Raw genomic sequence first — 26,051 nt, 5'->3', positions numbered from 1 at the left:
GAACAATGGCCACGTGTTTCTAATTATTTGTTTAGTGCTTGGTTATTTTTTTATATGGAAATTGTGCACTCTTTATGAACTACCTGTATTAATTAGTCACAAATTCTACTTGTTAATAAACATTTTGTACAAAAGTCCAACCCTTTTGACTGAAAACACACGTACACAAGCATACAAATTGAGCACAGAGAACTCCAGTGAATGTAAGACCTTTGTATGTATGTGAAAGAAAATACAGGACAGTGAAGCCAAGTAGCTAATGCAACGCAGATTCTCTTCTACTCAGCGCTGCAAAATCTATTTGAACTGAGCAAGGGAGAGACAGAGAGAGAGAGAGATAGTAAAAAATAAACTTAACTGGTTAAACTGGTCTAGGTAATAAATGTGTCCTTTGTCCCCTTGACAACATACAATAGAGGAAGTTTACAAAGAAGTGGCCGGCCCACTTTCACCTGCCACTATGCCAGCAAATCAACACTAGCTGTTCCAGGTTTATAGGAAGTGGAGCCAGCCATGACATGGAGGCAGACTCGCTGCTAGTGAAGTGAACCAAGTTCCTGTTTTTACTAATAAGAACAAAACAAGGTGAGCCTGATCCGTCATAAGGTTTGGACTTAGTCAAGCTTTAGTGCGAGAGATTAGAAATGTTTCCATCTACGTAACCACAACAGATCAGAGTTGGTAGGTAATTATGTGGTTTCTTAGTGCGTATGCAGTCATGCTTAGTGTGCCTGAAGTCATTTCCTGCAGATCTGTTAATGTAATGCGTATGACCTACTTATTGCACAGACTTTAGGTTTTAAACTGTGTTATACAGATTTTACAGTGTTTATTTTAGGTGTTTTTCAGCCCATGTCTTGTTTCCCAGTACAGGACTTAATGGCCATGGATACCATCTTTGCTACCCTGTTTTGTTACCTTCTGGTCCTTTTTGCTGTGGCACAAACAGAAAATAATGTGACTATCACATCTACTGTAACAACCGCGGGCTTAAACCTGACACACACAACTACGATGGTAACTTCATCCAACTCTACTGTGCGTGTGACTGTTATCTCAAACTTAACTGAGAACACGACTCCATTTACCAGCACGACCCGGGACAATGAAACAGTCACCAAAACAGAAGCTACAACTGAGAGCACAAGTCCTCTCCAGACTTCTCAGTCAACAACCGTCATGACTCCTCTAACAAATAGTACATCACTGACGACCACATCACCTGGCACTGCAACATTTACTGCACTGACAAAGCCGACAATACAGACCACAATAGGTTACATAAATACACCTGATACTACAGTAAATACGGCAAATCCATCTCACACTGTCAAAACAACATTAGATTCAATGTACAGAACCACACAAGGTAAGCAGCAGGCGTCAGCTTTATTAATGATTGAATTGCTCATTACAAATTGATATTTAACTCAACGTGAATGACTTGTTTTCCTGTGTTACTAGGTTTGGGACTTAACATTTCAGATTTTAATCTGACTGTTCTCTTCAGCGTTGTACTTGGAGTGTTTGCTCTGGCATTGGTTGTGTTCATGTTTCACAGATGCAAACATAAAATCCAATACTTGCATCAACCTCTGAACAACACTGATGACACGGGTAAGATCTTCCCCTTCATCATACAATCAATACATGCATTTGCAATTATCATTAGCAGTTAAATGTACCTATTTTATTTTCAGCAGATGCATTTGCGGCAGAGGATGACACGCTCGTAATTTCTGGAGGACTTTATGATGGCCATCCAATATACGACAACGTACCAACAGCCCCAGCAGACCAATCGCAATTCCGTCTCCAGTTCCTCCATTAAGAAGAGAGTTCCTACAGTTTCAGATGTCACCATTGGTGCTTGATAGGATGAACAAAACCAATTTTCTTCATCCACCAATTTCAACAATTTCAAGACTGTATTTCACCCTCTTCATGAGAGGCTAACGGCAGAGAGGAAGGGAACATTAGGATGGGCAGAAAATTCAAACGAGGACAATGCTGATCGATTTGAACATTACTTTTAATTATATCACTGTCAATACTAGGATACATAAATATACTAAATATATGAAGCTATTAATACATTAACAACTACAACATTTCCCACACCAACAATACAAGCTTGTGCAGAACAAATGAGATGTCATGTGAACACCAGTAAAGATAAATTATTCAAAACAACAGCGCTACAACAAACAAACATTAAAAGCGTAGAAGGTGACTCTGCAGTCACTTAACGTTTACCTCTAAACAACTAAACTAAAAAAAGCCAGAATACCTAAATATTTCTGTTAACAATACTGTTTAACTGATCCTGAACAATGCTATGCATATTAAGAAATACATTGGCCTGTGAATATTATTACTACGGTCTATTTGATCCCTAACGATGCTGTATATGCATGTAAACAAAGTTGGAATATGAACATCTGAACCTGTCTAATATTGTTATGGTTACTATTTTTCTGACCTGTAACAACCCTATTCACGCAAAGATCTTCTCATTGGTCGTCTTCTTTTTTTTGTCACAGCCAGTAACAGCCGTCCAACCAGCATCTCTCATCCTTTTCATTGCAGCTAACTTCAAGGAATTCCCTGGGGATTTATGAATGGCAGGGCTCTGGATCTGAAAAGTTGTTGATTCATTTGTTTTTATTTTTATAAAATTTACCAGGGATTATTTCATGTTTGTTCATGTATACATAAATACAGTACATTTTCAAATAGCATGTACCCTTTTAAAGATGTTGAGTTTGCCGCGTGGAGCGGGAAGATTGGGTGTGGGTGCACTTGCAAAGGTCTGCCAAGAAGAGAAACAGGACACCAAATCAGCTCTTCTACAATATATTCACAGAACCAATGATACTGTATTCTTCTGACAAATAAACCATTCAATAACCAATGAAATACAACTCACCAAGAGATCGTTTTGATCAGAGCTGTCAGACTTGGGGTCAAGGTCTATGGGGCTGTCTCCCCAGCGTGCTGCCTTTTCAGCAGATGGAGGTGTCCTTATTCTGTAGGACTGTAAAGGAATACAAAAAGTAAATGTCAGCAAAAGTCATTACTATTTTTATTAATTTTGGAAAATGTCAGAATAATACCGTATATTACTTTGATCTTGGTTGTTCCGCCAACCCTGTTTGTAATATGTCTTAGGGTTTTCAGGTCTTCATTGTGAATTTCCTATGATGAAAAGTCAATCAGTCTGAGTGTTATGATTATGATTGCTACAATAGAAGACATAATCACATAGATTTAACTTTTATGTCATACATCATAACCAGTCAACATTTACTTTATAAATACATTAAACTGTTGTCCACCTTGTTCTTTGGTGTTGTTCCACACGATTTTCTGATGGATTCAGTGTCAGATTCCTTAAGCTAAGAAGACATAAAATGTTATCATAGTTTAATGTATCTCTTGGCAATGGGAAATCACAATGTCTACAGTATTTTCACACAGCCTGTCTTGACCATGAAAATGCATTAAAATTCCAGTAATAATACATACAAAATAAGATTTGATGAAAAGAAAAACAATTAAGAATGTGCCCGAAATAAGACCTTTTCCGCAACCTTTAAAAAATGTTTTGTAGATTAAACTTACAGATTTCTTCATAACGACAGGACTTCCATTATCTTTGTTGTAGGAGGGAGTTTTCCTGGCCTTGGAGAAGTCAAACGTGTGTCTCTTCAAAGAGCTCTCTTTTGGAGTCTCGTCACCTCTCCCTTGTTTACAGTTTGAGGCAGGTGACTAGAATTTTAAAGATGTATTCTTGGTTAAGTACATGTGATGACAAATCACGTAATTAGTGGTAGCCTATTTACTGATGTACAGATGTTGTACCTGCTTGTTCCTTGCTTCTGACAGCTGAGTGGTTGTTATTGATGACATTTCTTTCTTTAAGTCGGTCAGCTTCTTCTGCATGTTTTCCTAATGGCAATGAAAAGTGTTTCTCAAAGAATGAACTGTCTCTCAAAAGGTAAAGCACAACCTGTTTCAGCCAGAATTAAAATGGAACTGATTCAAACAACATACCTTCTCTGTTATTTCTGTCTTCAGCTGTTGCTTCAGATGATCAATATCTGTCTTGTGCTTAATGAGATCCAACTCCTGATTTAAAGAATTTAGTTTTGTATATCATTTATTCATTTTTAATATCTAATTCAGTTTTATATGTTAATAACCGTTAATTTATGACTGTTCAGCATCATACCAGTGATTTCCTATGGGCAACAGCCTCCATCTCTTTCTTCTTGTTCTCATCAAGCTCTGCAATCTTTTCTTCAACCATTCGGTCATACTGGCTCTATTAATAAAAAGTCAAGTTCCTTCCAATGCAACATATGTTTGGATTGACCGTTTGGAAGACCATTTCAATCAGCAAAAAGTACTTTATAATGACTTTACCTTATGTTTTTCCATCAGTGCAACCATGTCGGCTATCTTGTGTTGACACTTGAGTTCCGTGTCGTCCTTTTTCTTGATGGCCTCTGCTGTTGTTAATCTGAGTTTTTGTACCTGTAAAACAATGTGTTTTTATTCTCAACTTTTAATTATGAGGAGCTACAAAATGTGGTAAATAACACAAAATTATATAAGTAACCTCATTTTCAAGCTCTGCTGTAAAGGTTGATTTGGACTCAAGCTCCTTAAGCAATTTCTGCTGGTCTTCTTCGTTGAGTCTTTTAAGGTTCTGGGACTCCTCATGAAGACTGTTGATCTAAAGACAAAACCAACCATCGACGTCACACAGATGTATATTTATTACTTTACATATTTTGTGTCAACATTAAGAAATGGAAGATGAAAAAAAAACCATCACCATACCACAGTTTCAAGTTGACTGGATTTTGCATTCTCCTTTGCTATTTGTTTCTTAAGCATTTTATTCTGAAAATATACAATTTAACTGTTAGCTCCATAAATAACACTTCTATTCCATGTACTGTAACTCTACAGTTAATACTCATGACGAACCTCTTTCTGGTATTCCTCCTGGGCTTTAAGTTTACTTTCACATTTTTTCCGAAGATTGCACAGCTAAAAAACAAACATTTTCTTTTTTCCAGAAAACGATCAATAATAATGACATTTTACATTTTCTGTATTTCAATCACCTTGGTTTCCATAGCTTTGATATGCTTTTCTTTTTCTGCAATTTCCTCCTGCAGATGGTCACACTATACACAAAAATCACAAAGAAATAATATTGTAATACTTTTAGAACGGACATCTTCACAAAGCCTTGTGTTTTAGTTGGCATACTTACATTTTCTTGCATTTTCTTCTGCAGAGTCTCAGTTTCCTGATATTTCCCTTGGCTTTTGGTTTTAATGGAGTTTACTTCCTCTCTATTTAATGAAAATATAAAAATCTTAATCTCGACACACTGACACAATGTCAAACCACTTTAGGTTCTAAAGTGCAAACTCACCGTAAACATTGGTTTTCTTCTTCCAGTCTTTGAATTTCTCTAGTGAGATTCTCAGCCTTCTCCTCACTCACCTGATCAATCAAAACAGCTTTCAGAATTTGTCATTCATATGATAGTCAGTAATAAATCTGACACCTAATGCAAACAGCTAATGTACACATGACAGGCATCTATCACATTTGATTGGCTTATTCAGACCTTTATGGTTGCCTCCATGGCTTTCACATTAGAAGATCCACTCTCAAACTGATGTTGAATGGCTGTCTTCTCAGAGTGCAGCTCATTATAGTCGGATAATAACTCTTTGTACTTTAATCTTAAAAATGACATGAATTAAACATTGGACATTAAGATTACAACACTTTTATGTAATATTTTATATGTGAATATTATGGAATAGCTCAGAGGGACCCACTTATTCTGCATGATGTCTTTCCTCAGTTGCTCCATCTGAGAGGTGTGTTCTTTATTTTTGTTTATTTCGGTAAACAATTGTCCCTCTAACGCCATCACTTTGATCTGAGGGTATATAAAAAACATTATATTATGAAGCTACGTATTGTGTATAATACACTGTATCACTGAATATTTTTTCATTATAAAAACAATTTCCCAAAAAAGATCACCACAGTGGGTAAGAGATGAGTGCAGCAAGAAAAAAAACCATGTAAAAACCTCTGTCACTGCAGACTTCTCCTTTAAATCGTCTTGTGCCTTTTCAGCAGCTTCACAAGCCTTCTTTAGTAGATCATTTTCAGCAAAGGAAATCTCTGCTTCATTCTGTATCAACAATTTATTTTATTTTTTATACGGGGCTTACATTTCTAGGTATCTGTATTAGACTATGGAAAAAACATGATGTTTCCTTCTGAGATGAAGTATCTATTTGTATCACCTTAAACAGCTGGACTTCTTCCGTTTTCCTTGAAAGCTCAGCTGTGAGTTCCTCCACTCTGGCTTCAGTGACGTCACTCTTACCCTTCATGGACTCAACAGATTTAGATATCTTGTCCTACGAACAATAGAAAAGCCTACTCTGAGTGTCTTCAAAGTACTCTTCTGTAGTGTTCAGACTACAATGAATGGTGGAGAAACAAAAAAAAAAATACACTTCTAGAAAATTAAAAAAAATGTAACCCTTGTGTTGACTTCGGGTCACACTGAGCCGTTTTCAATTTTTGTTTTATATCAGAAAATATGGGACGTAGAAATAAGCACTGAAAATGTGTAGAAGAAAAATTTAACAATTTAAAACGTTGGAAAAAGCAAAAACAAACTGTGAAAAAAAGGCGTCAAAAACATTTTTTCAAGGTTGACGGGAAGACAACACAAGGGTTAAATACACCCTACCAGTTCATCTTCAAGGATTTTGATCTGCTCATCTTTTTTTACACTCTGCTCGATGCTCTCTCCTGTTAAGGACATTTATTTTTTTCAGTTTGAAAGAACATCAAATAAAAATATCGACATACTTCACTCAGTGAGGCTTACCTAAAAGTGTGTTTCTCATTTCAAGTTCCTTGTTGCTTGCCATGAGTTTATCCTCAAGTTCCCCAGCCCTTGAAAATGGGTTATGACAAGAAAAAACAGCATGAAAAAAAACAAACAATCTTTGGTAAATGGAAAATGCTTTAAATTTTAAGGAGCTAATTATACCTCTGTATCTCTGAGGTTAGGGAATTCTGTAGCTCCTGAGAGGTTGTCTGAATTTGCTCCAACTTATCTGCTTGTTGATTTGTAACTCTGCTGAGCTCCTGCAAACTTAAGTCTTTGTTTTGAATCATCTCTGCATATTCTTCTTTACTTTGTTCCAGTAATGCAGCAGCAGCTTCACAATTTTTCTGAGGGATAGAAAACATTTTTAATCAAAGCAGACAATGCACGACACAGAGCCCAGATTCACTGAAAATGACAAGAATCTCAACACACCTCAGTTTCTTTACAGCGCTGCTCTGCAGTGTGCAGTTTTTGGAGAAGGGATTCTTGTTCACTTTTTGAGCTTTTGAGAAGTTCATATTGTTCCTCTGTAAAGTAAGTAAATATTTAATCATCACCAAATCATCTTTGGTATCCTTCTTAAGTGTACCTTCAAATAACAAAGTGTACTACTAATACTACAGTAACACATATGTAAGGCCTAATTTTCCACTTTTAGTCTCATTTTCATAAGCAGTTAGACCAAAACACTGAGAAACTTCACACACAAGAAATGAGAGCAATTATAACATTAGTAATACAAGTTCAGGTATTCAATTGTTTGTTAAAGTTGCAATCAAAGCTGCTGTAACATATAAGCCAAAACCTACAGAACCTAGTCTACATGATAGGCGGCAAAACCGCTTAGCGCCAGCCATTCCATTGATTTCCTATGGGGAGAGCAGTGCCGCCCAACTATGCGCTGCGCTACCCCTGGCGTCGAGCACCACTCGGATTTGCCGCTCGGATAACTTTTTTTTTTTGACTTAACCTAATAAACAACTAACATTTGCATTCTCTTTATTAAAACTGTTATGAATAATAAAAAAAAAAAAAAAAAAGTTTATCAAAACTTATCTTTAGCAAAATTCTGAATCTAAAAATATACATATATATGATCTTACTTGTTGCCTCTTGAAGTTGTTTGCAGTGCTTCTGGGTTTCATTGAGGTCAAGCAGGAGTTTTTGTAATTCATTTTCCTTATCCTTAATTTTAGTTTGAAGCTCTGCAACCTGTGAATGTGAGCATCAATCCTTAAGATGTTTGTTTTAAAAGTTCCCAAATGAACTGATCTAAAGAGAATTACATTTTTACTAACCTCTTTCTCTTTCATGTTATATTCTTGATCATATTTTCCTTTTAGAACTTCAAATTGCAGCACGTCCTCTTTGACTGTAAAAAGATAAAATGTTTAATTTTTCTTGTTGGTGGACGTGTTCTCTTGCTTGTTAACATACCAATAATTAATCCTTTGTCATTTGAAGTTTATAATAATAATTAAATATCTTATGATTTGGAGTTAATGTAGTGAAAAGGCTACAGTAATAGTAAAAATACAAAACAACAAAAAACCTTTCTGCATCTCTTGTTGATCAGCTTCTGCGCGAACACGAAGGCTTTCAAATGCTGCAATCAGTTTCTACAGGAAAAACGTTACACGTAAAACATACATGTAAACACTTTATGTCGTACTGTTTTACTGACTTCTTTCCAACAAAGTATAATTAATTAAAAGAAAAAAGGCATTTCATTATGATACTGATTTGGAGGTGTTTTACCTGAATACTCCCACTATTTTCCATAAAGAGGTGATGTGTTTCTTCTCTTTCAGATTCAACTAGAAAATGTAAAGACTTAAAATAAATAAAATATGCAGCAATGTGTCCTTATCTTCAACAATTTAAGACACATGCTGAGGTAGAAAAACGTGAAGCACTTTTTACTTACATAAATGCATTTTCTCAGCTGACCGCTGAAAAGTATCTTTGAGTATATTACACAAGTTCCTTGTTGCGTTGTTTCTGTAAAACATTTTATACATTTAAAATTAGATTGTCATGTTTATTTGGCGTTTACAGAGCATGTCTAGTGTGTCATATTTTCAAACAAAACCCATACTTGTTCCTCAAATCCTCATTTTCACTGATCTGTTCTTCCAGCTTCACACTGAGACTTTCATTTCCAAACTGTAAAGACACACAGACAATACATACCACTATAGACATTAAAGGGTGTTGGAGTACGCTGTTCGTCTATTATCAAGAATATGTTTGTTTATAGTGAGAGAGAAAGACATAAATAAAAACGTGTCACTGAGGAACACACCTGCAATTCTTGAATGGCTTTGCGCTGAGTTTCAATTGTTCTTTTGTTTTCTTGGAGTCTCCTATCCTTTTGCACAGTGTCACAGTCAACTTTGACCTTCCAGCACTTAATTTTCTCAACTTCTTCAAACAGCTTGGAATAAAGCTGTCCAGGTTTGCAATTATTCTGGGGAATATTCACAATGATGGGAAGTAAGTTGACATACTTTTGAATAAACACATCACAAAGGCCAAATTTATCCTATGCATGCTTCAAATTTTTGTACAATGAAAATAATACCTCGCCTTTTTCCATTGGTGGCACGACTTTCATCTTGGTATCTTGGTATCTTGGTAAGTCTTTAGAGGAGAGAAAATGTATTTATTTATAAATGTATTACAAGGTTTATGATATATGCCAACTTTTTGTGCTGAAATTTTAGCCTGTGTTGTTATACTAAATAAAATAAATACCTTGTCTGGTTGGTTTAGTTGGTGCAACCATACTTGTATTGGGGAAAGGCATGCTCTGCTCTTTTTCAAAGCCTTTACTGTAACCCTAGGGGGAAAACAGCAGTTATGCTTAGTCGTCATGTGAATTAATGATTACTACCTCTGCTGCTTCCTTTCATTAATGGTTGGCGTATTATTGTGCTGACAGACAGTGTCAGCGCTGAGCTAGCATCAGAGTGTTTTGCCTTGATTTTATTCATTAAAATGTACTGGTGGTTAACTATTGGCTAACGTTAAATACATTACCTGCAGCATTGTATTCATGAAATCTCCACAGTTCTCAACGATTTCCTGAGGTCGAACAGCCGATACCTGTCCGTTATTGACCCTGGGAGGTACCAGCAGTTTGAAGTTAAAACCCCGGTCTCTCTCCATCCTGAAATTATCACATAAATACTGTTTAACGTAACGTTACCTATATTAACATTATCTAACGATAACGTAAAGTACAGTTTATTACGCTTTAACGGATAAGTTAACGGGCAATTTAGATTTTTGTCAGACTAACGTAGCTAGCTAGCTAGCAAGCGTAGGAGATAACGTTAATGTCAGAAACCGTCACATTATTCTATTTGACATAGCTAGCTAGCTAATACGTTAGCTACCTGTTACCTTAACCCGTTACGTTAACTAAGCTAATGTTAATTAGCTTGTTACTAGAACTTCAGTTTAGCTAGCCAGCTATCAAGTTAACCGGCGTCACTTGACGTTAGCTTATGTAGCTAGCTAGCTAACGTTAGTTCGCTATAACCTAGCTCACGTTACTAACGTAGCTAAACTAACCTAACAATTTTACTCATCTTTAGTAGCTAGCTAGCTAATTCATACGAACCAATAACAAATTAGATGCCAGGCAAACCATTTAACGTTGTCAGGATATTATTTTGGCAAACAACGGCCGGGTAGTTACCTACCTATCGTTGGGAATGCTAAGTTAACGTTAGAACATCTAAACGCTAACTTTAGTTAACGGTCAACGGTTTTATTTTGAAGACCGTATGGGGCGCGTGCAAGAATCATTGTTATGTTTATGTGACGCTATGGTTTCACAGCACCGCGGCGCGAGACATCTGTCCGACAAACGCTAGAGCGTTTCCCGAAAAAGCAAGCGTTTTTAAAAGCGGTTCCTGCCGCCCGGCGGTCACAGCGAACTCTAGGAACTTCAAATTATATATTCATAGTTTTTAAATTGAAAGACCTATATAGCCTACATGTTTATCGTAACAAACCAAGATATTATTTACGTGGCCTATATACGTTGAATTTCTGACATGTATTAGTTGGCTAGCTACATGGTCATTCACAGATGGTTGTGGGACTAAAGAAGGCATATTCTGTTTGTTAGACGTAACAGGTCGTAACATTATCAATGACTGTCCATAATGGACCCATGTTTATTAACCCCAAATATGTTGTTTAACACTTGTTAAACAGCATGTGTTTTTAATCTTACATGTCTTAAAACATGTATGCCTCTGCCAGACCAAGCCCAAAATAAATCTATCTAAGAATATATGCAACTGGAAATTAATCAATGAAACCTTGAGTAAAATGTAAAAAAGAAGGAGAAGAGGTCATTAGATGGCGTCATTAAACCCATTGGACTTTCGTGGTTGGTCCCAACATTTCCTGATTTTGTTGCATAATAAAAGCTTTTAAATAAGAAAATAGCAGGGGACTTTTCTTGTGAAGTTATAGGAAATAAAACAGTTTCACAGCCACACCTTTGACCACTCCGGCTCACCTGCTTACTCCATGGAGATAGGTCTGGCAATGCGAAACTAATAAATAAGAAAATGAGAAGTAAGAGCAGTCTGTAGTAACATAGTAAATTCGGGAAATTTTATGAAACAAAAGCTGGGATATAAGAGCAGGCAGCACTGGAACAAAAACAGCGACACAATTTGGCACATTTGGCCCAGGACGCATATGCCTGTTGTCACCACATTAAGAATGTGGACATATGTGGCCTAGACCACCTCCGAATGTGGTCTGAGTGATTGGATCTCAATGCGTCCTCAATGCGTCTTGAGAATGTTTTTACCTGTACTTAGAGCTGTCCATTGTCATCCGATCACTCAGATCCCGGGTAAAAAGGGGCTACTACAGTAACATCCAAAATTGTCACATTGTGTTTAAAAATGGAATAGGAAGGTGTTTTTTCCGACTTTGTTATTATTGGAACTTAATTATTTTTAGGACAGGGATACACTCATTTATATTCTACATTTTCTTAATGCGGCATTAGAAAAACTTGATTTGTGCTGAAAGCTGCTTCCTTATTCATAAGTACACCTTTGCCACCAAGTGAAGCTTTGACTCACTTATAATGGGTGAATGTCATTCTGTTTAATAAGAAGTGCAGTATTGTTGTACTGATTTGTATCTTTGAAACTATTAATACATTATCAGTTTTGCAGTTCAACCAGTGAAAAATAATGTCAGAGATTAATATTGTCTAGCCAATATTCTATTAAGCCCACTTTGTTTTTGCTGTTATACAATAGCAAGAGCATGATTTGATAACATTGCATAATGCTGTGGAGGCATGTGTCTTATAATACAAGTGTCACAAATGACTGTACAGTAAATCTAATAATGCACATATTCACATAGTGTATGCTTAAAGGTAAATGACAAGTGCATCTCTAAAGAACTAACATTTTTCTGATCTCAGATTCATGAGAAACACAGAACACAGACGACTTTTGTATTCTTGTCAAATGACAGTTTATTTGATTTTGATTTTGATTTGATTTGATTTATTATGTGTCCGTAACTTGCAGTCAGTAGCACATTTTTCTATAATGTGAATACATAAAGTTATGCAACAGTGTTAAATGGCCTCAGAGTTTGACCAAGCAAAACACGTTTAAAAGAGAAATAGAAAATTAGTAAGAATATATTTGTGGAATATATAAAGTGAGGGTGGCACTAAGGATGTTTTCAAACCTTCCAAAACTGCACAGACAGCAGGCCTTGTAAACAGAAAAAAGTCTTTATAAATGTATTTGAATGATGGATATGGTGAATACTATAATTATGCATTTTAACAGAGAATGTTTGCCATCCCTTTTAAAATATAGAACACTTCCCAATTGAAAAACAACTATTATCACATTATACATAATTATCTGATGGTCCATTTTAGAAGGTAACATACAAAAAATGGTATACCATCATCTCCCAACAATATAAGTGACATAAGGCTAAGCAAACTTGAATAGTCTACCAAACACATATAACAGTCCGTAAAAGACTATTAGAGGTATTTTATGTGGCTTGTTCATTAGAGTTTAAAGGCCTTTAGGTGTGTAAATATGTAGTGGTCTTAAAAAACTATTTATTATGAAACAGAAAATGACTCAAAATAATGTTTATCTGCTGTCCTGTTTCACTCACAAACAAGCTTAAATTGACAATTGACAAAAATGTAACATGACATGGTACAGAATATCAGACAGTGTCTTCTGTGTTTCCAGCCTCTGCCACCTCCTTAGCAGCATTGTCCCTGTTGGACTTTTGTTCTCTACCTCCCACCCTGGACATCCTCTCCTCCTCTTTTTTCTCTTTTGCCAGCAGTCGATAGTTGAGTCCCATCCCTACAAACAGGATGAAACTGGAGATAATGAGGAGGATCCCGCAGCCCTGGTACGTGTATTTGTAATCGTGATAGATGTCTTTGAACTTCCCTGTGAAGAGAAAAAGAATTACATTGCTTAGTTTTTACTCACTGTTTACATAAGCTGTGTTAAACGACAGAAATAAAATACTGTAATATTGGTGATGGGTAACATACAGTATAGAAGGCAGTGTACTCACCAAGCAAAGGGGGTCCTAACAATACAGGACCACACTCCACGATAGTGACCAGCCCAACAGCACTAGAGAAGCGCTGTATTCCCACCAGGTCCATCAAGGTCTCAAACAGCACTGAGCTCAGCCAGCCAAAAGCAAACCCAAAGAAGATGGCATAAATCACAAAGCCTTTGTAGTCTACTGATATTGGTGCTAGAACATGGCAAACACCGTTGTACAGCACAGACGCAGCAAAGAAGTACTGTATTCTGGGCCGGACCCACTTAGTGTTAGCCACAATGCCCATTGAGGGCCGGGCAACCATGTCCACAATAGCCAGCACAGACAGTAAGAAAGCTGCCTTCTCTTTAGGGATGTCTTTACTCTTCGCAAAATTACTGAGGAACACAAGTGGTGCAAAGAGACCAAAAAACATGATAATATTGCCCACGATATATAGTACAAAGCCACGGTGTTTGAACAAAGAGAGGTCAATGAAGCTGTTGATGGTCTGTGTTACAGTCCTTCTCCCTGTAGCCTTCTCTGCAGGTTTTGGTTTTGGTCCAATAGGTCGCATGAGGGAACCGGCAACACAGCAATTAAAGAGCAGGCCACCTAGGATCAAGAAACTTCCTCTCCAGCCAAACTTCTCAAAAAGCCAGGTGTTTATAGGAGCCATGGTGCAGAGAACGACAGGGCTGCCAGCCATGGCAATTCCATTAGCAATAGGCCGCCTTTTGTAGAAGTACTTTCCAATCATAGTGAGGGCAGGGTTGAGGTTGAAGGCCAATCCCAAACCTGAAAGAATCAATTAAAAAAAAAAAAAATGAAGTGTATCTGACATCTAAATATAGGAGTTGAAAAAGAAGGACCTGAGCATTAAAGGTGCTAAGCGATGTTGGGTGACGTTACTTCTTGTTGACGTTCAAAGTATTTTCAAACAAAACGAAGACTAGCTCGCTCCTCCCTCCTCCTCATCCCGTTCTCTCCCTTCTCCCTTCAGCACACTAACCCCCCCCAAATCTTTCTTGTCCGTTATTGGCTGAACACTGGAACACGGTTTGTGTATGTTTGCATGGTCCAGGTTGGACCACTTTGTTTTTGTTGCTGTGTGTGGAGCCTGGGCTGTCTACAGAGACCGCGTTTTTTTACAGTGTGTTTAGGGGACCGGCAGCTTGCGGATAGTGAGGAGATGTTTGCTGTATGTGACAAAACATGTTGTAGCCTAAAAAACGCCTGACATCGCTTAAAGTACCTTTAAGCAGTGTTTGGAGTATTTCTTGGTGTTTTATTTTTGAAGAACACTAGATGGCAACAGTGCGCAGTAAAAAAAAAAAAAAAAAAAAAAAAGTTACTCATGAACAAAGTTTAAAATATAGAAAGTAAAAATGAGGTACCTCCCACCACACCAATACAAAAGTACAGTGCCTGAACAGAATTGCAGAAAGAGGAAGCAATGAGGCCAAATCCAGACAGGCATCCCCCCGCCATCATAACAGGACGACTCCCATATTTATTAACCAGGATGCTGCTGATGGGACCTGAAGAGCAGAAAAAAACAATGCACAAACACAGATGTCACAAGCTGAAAGATAGTGATTTCTATCAAATCATCAATGTACAGGTCTAAATGTAACCACCAGAGGGCTCCAGTACCACAGTTGTGGCTCAGCAAACTCGACAACTTCTGCAATCTTTTTTTGTCAGTGCTGCACTGCAGTAGATGTGTTCTCATGTCATTAATAAGGAGATGTGTCAGAAAAACAATGAAAGCTGTAATGAAATAAGCATTTATTTGGTTCAGAGATTCATAAAAATTGACAGAGGAATAATTTGTTGGTGGATTATTCTTAAAACTTAACTTAAAAAATATTTGAAATGATTATTGGAAGTACCTGTGGGTGGATGTTGGGGGGTGGGATGAAGGGACTGGTGTGTGTATGGGGTTAAAATGACAACTGGTATTTTCTTAAGTACAAATTTTGCAATTTTCGCACCTGGTACATTAGTTCCAAAGAAAGAGTGACAGAATGAGGTAACAGTAAATCAACTTATTAATATACATGCACCTTGGATTCAACATCAATTCAAGAAAATCAGTATGACTTGTAAACAAATGACTAAAATGTGCCAATGGTTCAGGTCCCAAAACACCATCTCCATCTATGGCTTATAACAACCAGCCTAAATGAGTATGAGGACCCACATGGAAGACACTTCTGCCTTCCTGCCAAATCCCTGCACTACCCAATGAACCTAAATAGAAACTGACAGTTTTTGTTTAGAGGTTGTCCAGACTCATTTGCTGGCACGGTGCAAGACAAAGGGTTTTTAAATTGTAATGCAGGCAGTCTCCACACTGACAATGAGTTCTTTCCTTCCACCTTGCAGGGAGAGTTTCTTAGGATAAAAAGGTTGGCGACAAACCAATGTAGAATATTATGAATGTAATGAATCAAAAATGGAAGGAATACAGAGGTACGCAACAGTAGGTTGTTAATGAACTTCTCCTGCTGATGTGCCCAGAATGTTTAACACACGGTAACAGACTCAGCTGTCATCTACTCACAGCAGTGACAAACATTTCCTCGCTTACTTTCAATTACGATGCATAGCTTGCTTTCTTCTGTGTATATTTACATCCCAACTTTTGCATTAATTAATAATGTTGAACCTAAATATGCATATTGAGTCCACTGTGACTCATAACTTGTTAGAACAGGTGCATATCTTACTTTTACATCCAAAAAAAGGTGTAAATACTGATAAAAATATGAAACAACGCGCTGTAAAGTGAAAGATAAATGAAGAACAATCAACTGTTCTCACAGTATAACTTTGTGACCTTTAACCAATGCAGGGATGTGTTGTATTGATTTCTATGGCGTACCTCTTTTGTAACTCGGTCGCCTTTGACATGTAATACTGTTGGAAGTTAATAGCAGACATCTGGCAACTTGCTTGTAAATAGATCATGTAGCAACAATATAATACACAAAGATAAGTTTAGTGATATCTTCAACACTATGCACGGAATGTAATGGATACAATGCTAGCCTAGCTATAACATGCTATGTCCACTTTTATTGTATTGCCTGCAGATCTTGTAAATATATTTTACACTCAGACCCAGAATAGAAAATTTGATGTAAAGTAGTTTCATGCAGTGTAATACTTTCCACATCAAATTAGTCTGACACAGTAAAGCAACTTTCCCAAAACTTCCCTGAGATTAAAAAAAGATGCCTAAGTCATCATTTCTCCAGTTTATCACACGTTTGAGTAAAGAGAACTGCAGTGTTTCGATTTCAGAGCAGACGGTCTTGAGGGAGGAGGAGCGCTCCTTGAACTCTGTTCTCTCCGTGTTGAATATCGCGCACATGAATGGAGCCTTATCATCACCTGACTGGCCAGACCTGTGTGACATCACCCAGCGCCTCATTCATCTCATCAGTGCAGGAACACAACCAAACCCCATGGGGTCTCCCACTCTCGAAGCACAAGGGGAAAACGATAAGTAGGTATACACAGAAACACATTCATGTGCTCCAGAGACAGACAATGTTGCGCACTTTTATAAACAGTGAAATAGAGGAGTTACAGTATTGTTTTATCTCAGTATGAAATCTTTGATTCAAGCCGCACTATAATTCTGAGAATCTGGGGCCTCGTTGTGGACAGACGGAGGCTGAAAGGCTACAAATCAAATCTGTATTTGAGAGCAATGGATTGGCTTTCACACCAGGAATAAATCTTTTACGTTTGTGGAAAAAGCCAGCAACTGATTCCATCTATACATCTTCTTGATGTGATAAATGTCAAATGTTAACAAACCCATGTTTGGCAGGTTGTATTTTGGGTTGTAGCTCACCTCCGCCGTACATGCATGCTAACATGATGGAAGAGATCCAGGACACCTGGCTGCTGGTCACATCGAAGATCACCTCAATCTCTTTAAAGAAGACAGTGATGGACTTGGGAAACGCATAGGAGAAGCCAATCGAGATGAAGGCCCCAACTACCACCATCCATCCCCAGCCACCCTCAGGTGGTGTGTAGCCTTGAGGACCACCGACAGCAGGCGCCATTTTCACTCACCAAACTCCTCTTCAATTTCAACACGTTTTACAGATACAAGGACCTGTTCAGAAGAAAACAAAAACAAGCAAAGAGTATAACTTTAGTTACTTAAACTTGATGTTTTGTCCTCAGCTTTGAAACATTTGACATCAACAGCTCTGAACATTTTCATATCCACTGTGCGAATGGAAAACGTCAGCAACAGTTTAACTGAATGAATCTGTTACATTCCATTCCGTGAAAACTCTGAACAAAGCCTCTCTCATCTGTTTTAACTGATATCATAAATTGGTATCATAAATTGTTACACTGTTTTGCACCCTAAAGATGTATCTGCATGAACCTACCTTGAACCAATCCTCCTTTCCTCTGGTGCCCCTTTCTAATCCATCTACTATTATGTCACTAAAATGACTGGAGCAACTGTTACAAAAAATGTATATTCATGTGTGTCTTATTAAACCTTTAGAACATTGTTGAACGGAACCCTGCTTCATGTCACTTTGTTCTCGGAGAGCTCGTAACTGCTTTCAGAGTCAACTCACAGAGGTCAAGCTTGTACTGTAGATCAGAGATCTTGAACAGAGGGTCCAAGACCCCTAGGGGGTCCTCAGAGTCACTGCAGGGGGGCCTCCAAATTATTGTCAATTTTTGAAAGTTTTTTTTTCAAAAATGAAAATGTCTAAACATAATTCCCACATATATTATTATACATATACATATTGATGATAGGCTTACTGGCCTTTAGGTAAGGTAGTCACTAAGATAGCCATCCACAGATACAATTCATCCTAAAGATTCACTGTGCCTCATAAGATATGATTTATTAAAATGATGCCAACAATTTCTATTTTAATAGTTTAGTATTCTATGCACTAAAAGGTATGTATAAAGGCTTTAGGCCGCACTACACATTATTGTAGGCCTAGTTTAATATTCAACTTAATTTTATACAATATGTACAGTAGTACGGGGTCCCTGTCCATCTCTCGTTCATTTAAGGGGTCCTTGGCTTAAAAAACGTTGAAGAGACTTGCTGTAGATGATAGGATACGAACCACAAAACAATCATGATCGGATTGTTTCATAACACTGATGAAGGAAATGATCGCGTCACACATAAGGAGCCCTGCAAATAACAATAAATGTCAATAAAATGAGGAATTATAGAGACTAAACACATACTACATTTGAATCAAATTTCGACAATTTTAATTATCTTTAATGTTATAGCTAAATTCACAAAGACATTTATACAGGTTTCAAAATCCAGTTGGTTTACCATTTACTTTTCCATTTTCCTACTCTGTGTCATTAACATTGCACTTTGGTTGATTGTTAATATTGTTGCTACAGTTTATTGGGGATTTAACAGGAGCTCTAATTGGCTATGATTGTTCTGTGATGGTAGAAATCAATCCCAGCTGTAATCGGTGGTTCGAATGCAATTCATTTTTGCTCATTTCAAAGTTCAATGAATCCACACTTTAGTTTCCCTTTTGAAACCTGGGCTGTCAAGGTGACTGACTAATTTATGTATTTATTTAGGTATCAGATAATTGTATACAAATGATGTATCTTTTTTTCCAAAGAATTGCCTTCCAACTCTTGTATTCCTACAAGGGTATACATGTTGAGTTTTAATGACCATGAATGTGGACAGATAACGCACGCACACCAGTTCAACTGTTGCTGAAGGTTTTCATTTGCAAATTTGATACAAAGCTGTTCAGAGCGGCTGATGTCAAATGTTTCAAAGCTGAGGAGGAAGGAGTAAGTTCGTCCAACAGACAAGAATGAATACAAAGAATAAGAAAATTGCTTCTGCAGAAGTGTAACTTTTCACCCTTTAATTTTCCTTAAACTATCGACACATTCTTATTTTTTCAACCCCAAGTAAGTGCTTGTCACATCGCCTTTAAAATATTTGGCCTTCTACACAGAAGATATTTATGCTGATTGTTTTGATCTTTGTCTTTTTCATCTGTCTCATCCCGTCTGACCAGTGTATCATATTCAGTACTAACTGACCAATCTTACTTGTTTCACTGTAAAAATCCCCCCCTCAACATGTACAGAAGACAGTTGGCTACATGCTCTGTATACTGACTTATAAGTACCTCTGAGTCCCTCAGCTTTGCTGATACCGCACACATATTTGGAAAGAGATCAGATTTGTCTAAAAATATTTCCCCAACTCGATAAAAGAGTTTAAGATTAAGGATGGCGTTTTTGGCCTTGCTTTGCTTCTCTGCGTGTATTCACTGATCTCCCACCTGCTGATCTCCCAGAGTCTCACTTTAGAGGCGATAAATAAGAGTCTCCATCTGCAGAGTCAAACAACTTACTGTATTGTTCACACAGGGGAGACTATCCAGAGAAAACATCGATCAGACCATGAACACTGGTTGCATTCACACTGTTCAATAGCTCAGGGCTATGCTCAGGAGTGGGTGATGATATAGTGTTTTTCAGCCAAGGAGGACTTGATTTGGTTGATGAATTGGTTCAGTGCTCTGAAAACTTATTGGATAAGCCAGTTGTGTGCAGCGAGTAGTGAATATTTAATGTGTTAAAGAACTTTTGTTATTGAGCTGGGATTTTGGCTGCTGCTATGCAGCTGTAAATGTGCCTCCTGCATTATTCTACAGATGCAATAGGTAATGCAGGTGAAATAAGAACTTGTGTGTTTTATTTATCCATACAGACATTACGGATCACTTAGAATAATTAGATAGGAACGACTTGGGAGTAAAAAATTTTGCACATAGATAACATGTAAAGGATAAAGTAGAGTGAGCGGGTCATTATTCAGGGTTGTGGGGATTAAATTCGTAATAATGATTCGCTCACTCTACATTATCCTGCTTATTACATAAGCAGGCTACTTACTAAATAATTGGACACAAAATATTGATTTAAAAATTATTTTATGGATTTAAAAATGATCCATAGCATAAAGACTGGAGACAGGGGGAAACAACTAGCCTGACTCCTTTTAGTTAAAAAGTAAGAAATACGACAACAGTCATTAACATGTATTTTGTTTGAGCAATCTGTACATTTGACATCCCTAATGATGTGAAATGCTTTCATTTTAAATGATTAGGTTGTAACATATCACCACTATCTATTCTGGTGACAGCATTAGCTAATTGGTGATATTTAGCAAGCAGCTAATACACCGATTAGCTGTCGTGCCTCAACCTCCTCCTAGCGTAAAGCCAAAACATTCCCCTGTCAGATTATACATCTTGAATATCAGAGGAACTTCTATTTTTGTTTGTGGAAATATTTTGTTTGTGGTGATACTTTATATCTTTGTTGTGTAACATAGGCTAGATTAAAGTATGAATGTGATTTTTGTCGTATGGTGGTTTATTATAACAGTTATGAAATTGTTGTCACATTTGATAAATAGAAGAGGTAGATGTTCTTTCAATCCTGTCACGTTTCCCACTCTGTAAACGGAGGGTCTGCACAATTACAAGAAAGGTCAGTTGAAAGATTTTCACATTAGAAAAAAGTCGCCACACATCCAGGCGGCCTCTCAAATAGGACAGTATGCTGGGGAAATGTTTTTAACTGGCAACAGAGACAGCGTTGTGTTTTTAAAGAATGAAAAACTCAGTGGTTGACTTTAGATGATGAATGGGGGAAGGAGTTAAGACAGATAGGACTCCAGATAAAATAATTAATAAAACAGATAGTTTCAAGCTAAGGATTGATCACTTGGCTCTAAAATGGAGAGAAAAGAATCAAACAATTCAGTGAAAACTGCAGAGTCGATTCATTTAAGCCAGGAATAGGAGAATGAAATAAGTAGACAAATGGGCAGAGGCATCAACGCTAACCCCAGTCACACTGTAGAGGTCTAAATAAAGCAGTCAAAGTGCCATTTGACAACACACAAATACCAGCTAAAGTAGGGTGGATTCATCAGAGGGCATTGAGTAGAGACAACAAGATTTGGTGTCATTTCTTGAAAAAAAAAAAAAAACAATCTTCACTGGAATGATTTTGACTAACATGGGTCACTTAGTCAGAGCTCGGTCAAGACCCTGAACTTGGTATGCGCAGCGATGAAACCCTGTTGTTGGACATTAATAATACATTACGGAATGATGTTGAATTAATTAATTTTTAGATCTTTGGCTAAATTGTTGCGCTTCTAGCAAGTTTTCAGTCATTCTCCCTGCATCCATGCTCTGGGCCTCTTTCTAATACCACTTATTACATCTACTATAGTGAATTTGTCGGATTAATTATAGATGAGAATTTCTTGTTAAATATTTGCTCAGGGAAATCACAAACTCACATAATAAGTATTGTTATAACACTGACAAAGCAATATATATTTCATGAATAACAAGCTGACAAGAGCCTACTTATGCAAGTAAAATATATATATATTTGTTTTACAGTGAAGTCTGTTAAATGTGCGTTGTGTCTGTGTGTCATGTGTCTTACCTTGGCAGGCGCTCTCGAACAGGGACAGATGAGCTCTGCAGATAAACAGCAGTCTCGGAGGCACCTTAACACGTTGCAGACATCATTGAATGGGACTGAGCATCTCTGAATATGTATGAAACAAAATAAAAATAAAAAATCACTACATATGTTTCACAGATACTCCAGACGTTATCTGTGGGTCTATATCCACTGTGACAGTCCAAAAGTTGCCAGTGGCACCTCAGCCTCAGACTTCATCTAAAGTGAGTAAAGTGAAGCTGAAAAGTTCAGGTCATTCAGTACCCAGATCAAAACAGCTGGGCAATCTGGATACTATGGTGCTAAATGTTGAAGTCAGTCAAGTTCTTATTGGCTGTGGGAGGCTTAGTGCCGTGCCCCAACAATGCATTCTCCACCCCTCTGTCACGTGCTGAACTCACACACAAGGTTAGTTATTCACTGCACGGCCTCATAGTATGTGTGACCTGAGAGGATATCGAATAATGTCTGCACTCCAAGAGATAAGATGCTTTCTGAGACACTGATTTCCTGCATTAGCTGATTTAACATTGCTATTCAATTGAATATTGCCGCCATAAGAAATCCGGTTTCACGTACACAATAGATATTGTTGTTGACATTGTTCATTCACCTGGAAGAAAGACTTCTAAACACTTCAGGGGTCGGACCTGGTTGAGCCTTTCTCCCTAAACTCCCTGAGGAGCTATTGAGTTTGTATCAGGGCTTGGGAAAGGAAAGGCTCAAGTACAGGAGGTTATTGAAACAGTGTGTACTTGCGAAGTACCTTCAAATTCTTGACACCCTTGAAACATTATTTCTCTTTGTTACGTTGTTTTATGTTTTTCCCCTAATTTTTTATTCCACTCAAATAAGGACTTTTATTGCTTTTCAAACCGAGGAAACAGTAGAGCACCACCTACTATTCAGTATTTTCTCATGGGTCGGCATTTATTCACAAGTGCAAGAGTGTGAAGAATGGAAATGGATTTGGGACAAAAACATTCATATTTGCACACACACACGCGCGCGCGCTTCTGGCATTTATTCACGCAATCTGCAATTTTCCACAAACTTTGATTTTATTGTATATACATTCTAAACACAGGCCCTTTTTGTAAAATCTCAAACTGCATCCTTATTTTTAGGCCATGCTTTCACATTGCTATTTTTTTTTATAAGCATTGAGTTCAAAGCACCACTGAGCTTCACATAGCCACTAGGATGCTGTAGACTCTTAGACTAAGAGTGCATTCCTCAACCAGGTAGCTAACATTAGCAAACAACTAAGTGCAATTTGCTAATGTTAGCTACCTGGTTGAGGAATGCAGCGGACGCAGATTGAGTAAGGAAGTGGGTGATGACCTAATGCAGTGGTTTCCAACCTTTTTTCCTTGGCGCCCCCCCTACTTATGTCTAAGAAAAGCTGAGCCCCCCCTCCGAAACCGAAGTTGAGGTAACTCTCGAGATAGAGCCTTACTTTCTTTTTTGATACAGAGGAGTTATCAGCACTTTTACGTTTCTCCACCATGTTTCATTCATAAAATAGTGATGCCGTGGCGGCAGGAAAAATGAGGATGATAGCAGCTAGCAGCTAGCAGCTGACCTGATGACAGCAGGGTCCCAGGTTAAGAGGTCCTGGAGGTTTGACCTACTAAGTAGCCTGCCTACAAGTTTAAAGCGAGAACAAAAATATATAGTTTTCATACAGACTTTTGTATACATTATATATTGTAGTGTATTATCATAATTTGGTTAACATGTGCAAATATTTTTTTTTTACCTCAACCTCAAACCAGATAAAGACTTGTGCACCCCCTGTGATCTTTACCGCCCCCCTGAGGGGTCCCCGGACCCCAGGTTGGGAACCACTGACCTAATGTACTCAGTGGTGGAATATAACTATGTACATTTACTCAAGTACTGTACTTAATTACAAATTTGAGTTAATAGTTACTTTATAAATTGAGATTTTTGCACACAAAACACATGTAGTGTATAAAACACAATGTTTCATTATAAAGTAAACTACTCAACTATATATAGACCTACAACTAAACTACAGCTGAAATGATTAGCCGATTAAACACTTTGTTTCCAGTTTCTAAAATGTGAGGATTTTTCTGGCATTAAGTACTTTCACTTTTAATACTTTAAGTACATTTTCCTTATGATACTTACATACTTTCACTTAAGCAACATTTAAAATGCAGGACCTTAACTTGTGAGTATTTCTACAGTGTGGTATTAGTACTTTTACTTAAGTAAAGAATCTGAATACTTCTTCCACCACTGAATGTACTGATGACGTACTTTATTTCAAAATGAGTATCTTGCAGTTGCGGGCATGACAGGCAATGATGAGTGAAGACAGAAGCCTACGAGGTTGAAGTATTATCAGCTTTTTTAAAAGATCTTAATATTTTCTCTCTGCCTGGGAGCAAATGTGGTCTGGTCACTGCTGTAAATGACCTTACCGCATTGTCAGAAGGATTGAAATTGCTTAGCGCAGCTATGTAGAACACAGCTCCTATGCAGTATAATAAGCTGCAGTAACTGCTATACATTCTCAAACAAACTAGGACATTCACAGTCAACATACACCAGTGTTCTTTGTTTACTACTGGGAGCTGCCTTGATCTCAAACACAATGCTTTGCTGTACTGTATAACCCAACTTATCAAGTGTATAGCAGGTACCTCCTCTTTAATCCAGATATTACAAAATAAATCTGACCTTCCATATAATAAGAACATGAGGCCATAAAGTTGATAATTTATGACAACACCAGCAGTGTAACCAGGAACCAAATCAACATTGCACTACCTCCAGCTTTGACTGGACTGAATGTAATTGCACCGGGGCGCACAGAACTGACACTCCCAGGTCAAATGTCAGCAATTACCTTTTGCCCAATGCCCAGGCATGGTGGTGCAGACGAAAGTAGTGTAAATCCTGGCTTGCTGAACCGAGAGAGAGCGGGGTCTTCATTAAGGGTCAGGGTGAGTGCACAGTTTCGCAAAAGCCAATTAGCTCACACATACAAGTAAGAATATATCCATTCCAGTTAGAAGCTGCAGTGACAAGCAAGCTTTCACCTGCACAGTATATAAAAAGACTTTACTGCACTTCCAGCTCAAATACACATTCACATAAACTGTGTGTGTGTGTTTCTCTCTGTCCCTCTCAGGACAGAAAAGCCGTTTTTGGCGAACATATTCTATTGTGGAACAATGCCAGGCAACAGAGTCACCGAGACACTGAGCCTGAAAGTGACTGAAGGTCTATCCAGCTCCGGCTTCGACAGCAATGCATCATTTGCTCAGGATAGCAGTTCAGGGTACATTAGTATTTTGAATGGCTTACTAAAAGGATGTAATGCACTTATTAGATCCTTGAGAATCAAGGCAATACACTCATTACACTGAGCTACAATGCACCTTTTGGACTTTAAAAATGAAGTCTATTTAATCTCTGGGGACCAGAACTTGAGCCATATACAGAATTATGGCTGGGTATCAAACTAAGCCTACTTTTTAAGTACTGATTGATCGAAAGCTGTCAAGTACCAAAAAGTAGCAACTACCTGCTTTGTCAGGTATTGTTTAAATATTTAGATATTTCCTGATTTACGGAAATATCTGAATATACTGGCTGGTTGCCCCTTAAGTAGATACCTATACAGGTACAAAAATAGATAATCCAGGTGGCGAATTTCTGTGTACGTTTGGTCAAACTCAGAGACGAACATTATGTAAAATTTAAACCTGCATTAATTGAATTTTCCTTCCATGCAGTGAAAACGACCTGTGAACATATCATTGACCCATTTTAAGTTGATATGGTAAAGTTGTTAGCAAACAGTTGCCTAAATCAAGTGGTTACGGTGTGACATGATAATTCATTTGGAGTCCTGTTTTTGACTACCTGACTCCAATTCATTCAGAGTGAGCTT

General features: G+C 37.6%; 3 protein-coding genes across 11 annotated transcripts; 1 reads left to right on the top strand and 2 right to left on the bottom strand.

The window, feature by feature from the left end:
* The first annotated feature begins 367 nt into the window (after nt 1–367).
* Nucleotides 368–3,342, top strand: si:ch211-105j21.9 (cell wall protein DAN4). 5 transcript variants are annotated; one of them, XM_031301887.2, is made up of 4 exons: nt 368–585; nt 869–1,369; nt 1,465–1,617; nt 1,701–3,342. In XM_031301887.2, exons 2-4 carry the CDS (start codon nt 880–882, stop codon nt 1,829–1,831), a joined length of 774 nt encoding a protein of 257 aa, XP_031157747.1. In that variant the 5' UTR covers nt 368–585; nt 869–879; the 3' UTR covers nt 1,832–3,342. The 5 variants fall into 5 exon arrangements, with proteins under 5 accessions (XP_031157747.1, XP_031157749.1, XP_031157745.1 ...); XM_031301889.2 differs by having other exon boundaries at nt 375–585; nt 874–1,369; nt 1,704–3,342; XM_031301885.2 differs by having other exon boundaries at nt 375–585; nt 874–1,369.
* On the bottom strand, nt 2,015–10,917 carry sycp1 (synaptonemal complex protein 1). Of its 5 annotated transcripts, none has more exons than XM_031301879.2 (35): nt 10,663–10,917; nt 9,995–10,124; nt 9,710–9,794; nt 9,537–9,595; nt 9,258–9,422; nt 9,051–9,118; nt 8,880–8,953; nt 8,711–8,769; nt 8,505–8,571; nt 8,251–8,324; nt 8,056–8,164; nt 7,385–7,479; nt 7,112–7,296; nt 6,947–7,014; nt 6,806–6,867; nt 6,351–6,467; nt 6,131–6,235; nt 5,871–5,974; nt 5,654–5,771; nt 5,456–5,526; nt 5,291–5,372; nt 5,139–5,201; nt 4,999–5,061; nt 4,849–4,911; nt 4,625–4,741; nt 4,429–4,539; nt 4,235–4,327; nt 4,057–4,131; nt 3,865–3,951; nt 3,625–3,771; nt 3,339–3,398; nt 3,127–3,198; nt 2,930–3,037; nt 2,747–2,812; nt 2,015–2,638 (listed from the first exon to the last, which is right to left on the bottom strand). In XM_031301879.2, the coding sequence occupies exons 2-35, from the start codon at nt 10,121–10,123 to the stop codon at nt 2,498–2,500; spliced, it is 3,162 nt and encodes a 1,053-aa protein (XP_031157739.1). In that variant the 5' UTR covers nt 10,124; nt 10,663–10,917; the 3' UTR covers nt 2,015–2,497. The 5 variants fall into 5 exon arrangements, with proteins under 5 accessions (XP_031157739.1, XP_035858113.1, XP_031157740.1 ...); XM_036002220.1 differs by having other exon boundaries at nt 10,532–10,890; XM_031301880.2 differs by lacking the exon at nt 10,663–10,917 and adding an exon at nt 10,354–10,482.
* Nucleotides 10,918–12,486: 1,569 nt separating this feature from the next.
* Nucleotides 12,487–22,540, bottom strand: slc16a1a (solute carrier family 16 member 1a). The gene is made up of 5 exons (XM_031301884.2): nt 22,097–22,540; nt 17,418–17,687; nt 14,944–15,087; nt 13,571–14,344; nt 12,487–13,440 (listed from the first exon to the last, which is right to left on the bottom strand). Exons 2-5 carry the CDS (start codon nt 17,632–17,634, stop codon nt 13,205–13,207), a joined length of 1,371 nt encoding a protein of 456 aa, XP_031157744.1. The 5' UTR covers nt 17,635–17,687; nt 22,097–22,540; the 3' UTR covers nt 12,487–13,204.
* Nucleotides 22,541–26,051: the final 3,511 nt, after the last annotated feature.

Source organism: Sander lucioperca, chromosome 6 (genome assembly GCF_008315115.2).
Source record: "Sander lucioperca isolate FBNREF2018 chromosome 6, SLUC_FBN_1.2, whole genome shotgun sequence".
NCBI lineage: Eukaryota > Metazoa > Chordata > Actinopteri > Perciformes > Percidae > Sander > Sander lucioperca.
The sequence above is the reverse complement of the archived record's forward strand: the minus strand, read 5'-3'. Positions and strand labels throughout refer to the sequence as shown.

Excerpts from the sequence above, each read along its gene's own strand:
- slc16a1a (XM_031301884.2), bottom strand. The coding sequence starts at position 17,634 with ATGGCGCCTGCTGTCGGTGGTCCTCAAGGCTACACACCACCTGAGGGT. Across the intron at positions 14,345-14,943 it reads TTGTATTGGTGTGGTGGGAG|GTTTGGGATTGGCCTTCAAC; the intron begins GTACCTCATTTT and ends TGATTCTTTCAG. Across the intron at positions 13,441-13,570 it reads GTTAGGACCCCCTTTGCTTG|GGAAGTTCAAAGACATCTAT; the intron begins GTGAGTACACTG and ends TTCTCTTCACAG.
- si:ch211-105j21.9 (XM_031301887.2), top strand. The coding sequence starts at position 880 with ATGGCCATGGATACCATCTTTGCTACCCTGTTTTGTTACCTTCTGGTC. Across the intron at positions 1,370-1,464 it reads AATGTACAGAACCACACAAG|GTTTGGGACTTAACATTTCA; the intron begins GTAAGCAGCAGG and ends CTGTGTTACTAG. Across the intron at positions 1,618-1,700 it reads GAACAACACTGATGACACGG|CAGATGCATTTGCGGCAGAG; the intron begins GTAAGATCTTCC and ends TTTTATTTTCAG.
- sycp1 (XM_036002220.1), bottom strand. Across the intron at positions 8,572-8,710 it reads AAAATAGTGGGAGTATTCAG|AAACTGATTGCAGCATTTGA; the intron begins GTAAAACACCTC and ends TTTTTCCTGTAG. Across the intron at positions 7,297-7,384 it reads AGCGCTGTAAAGAAACTGAG|AAAAATTGTGAAGCTGCTGC; the intron begins GTGTGTTGAGAT and ends TCTATCCCTCAG.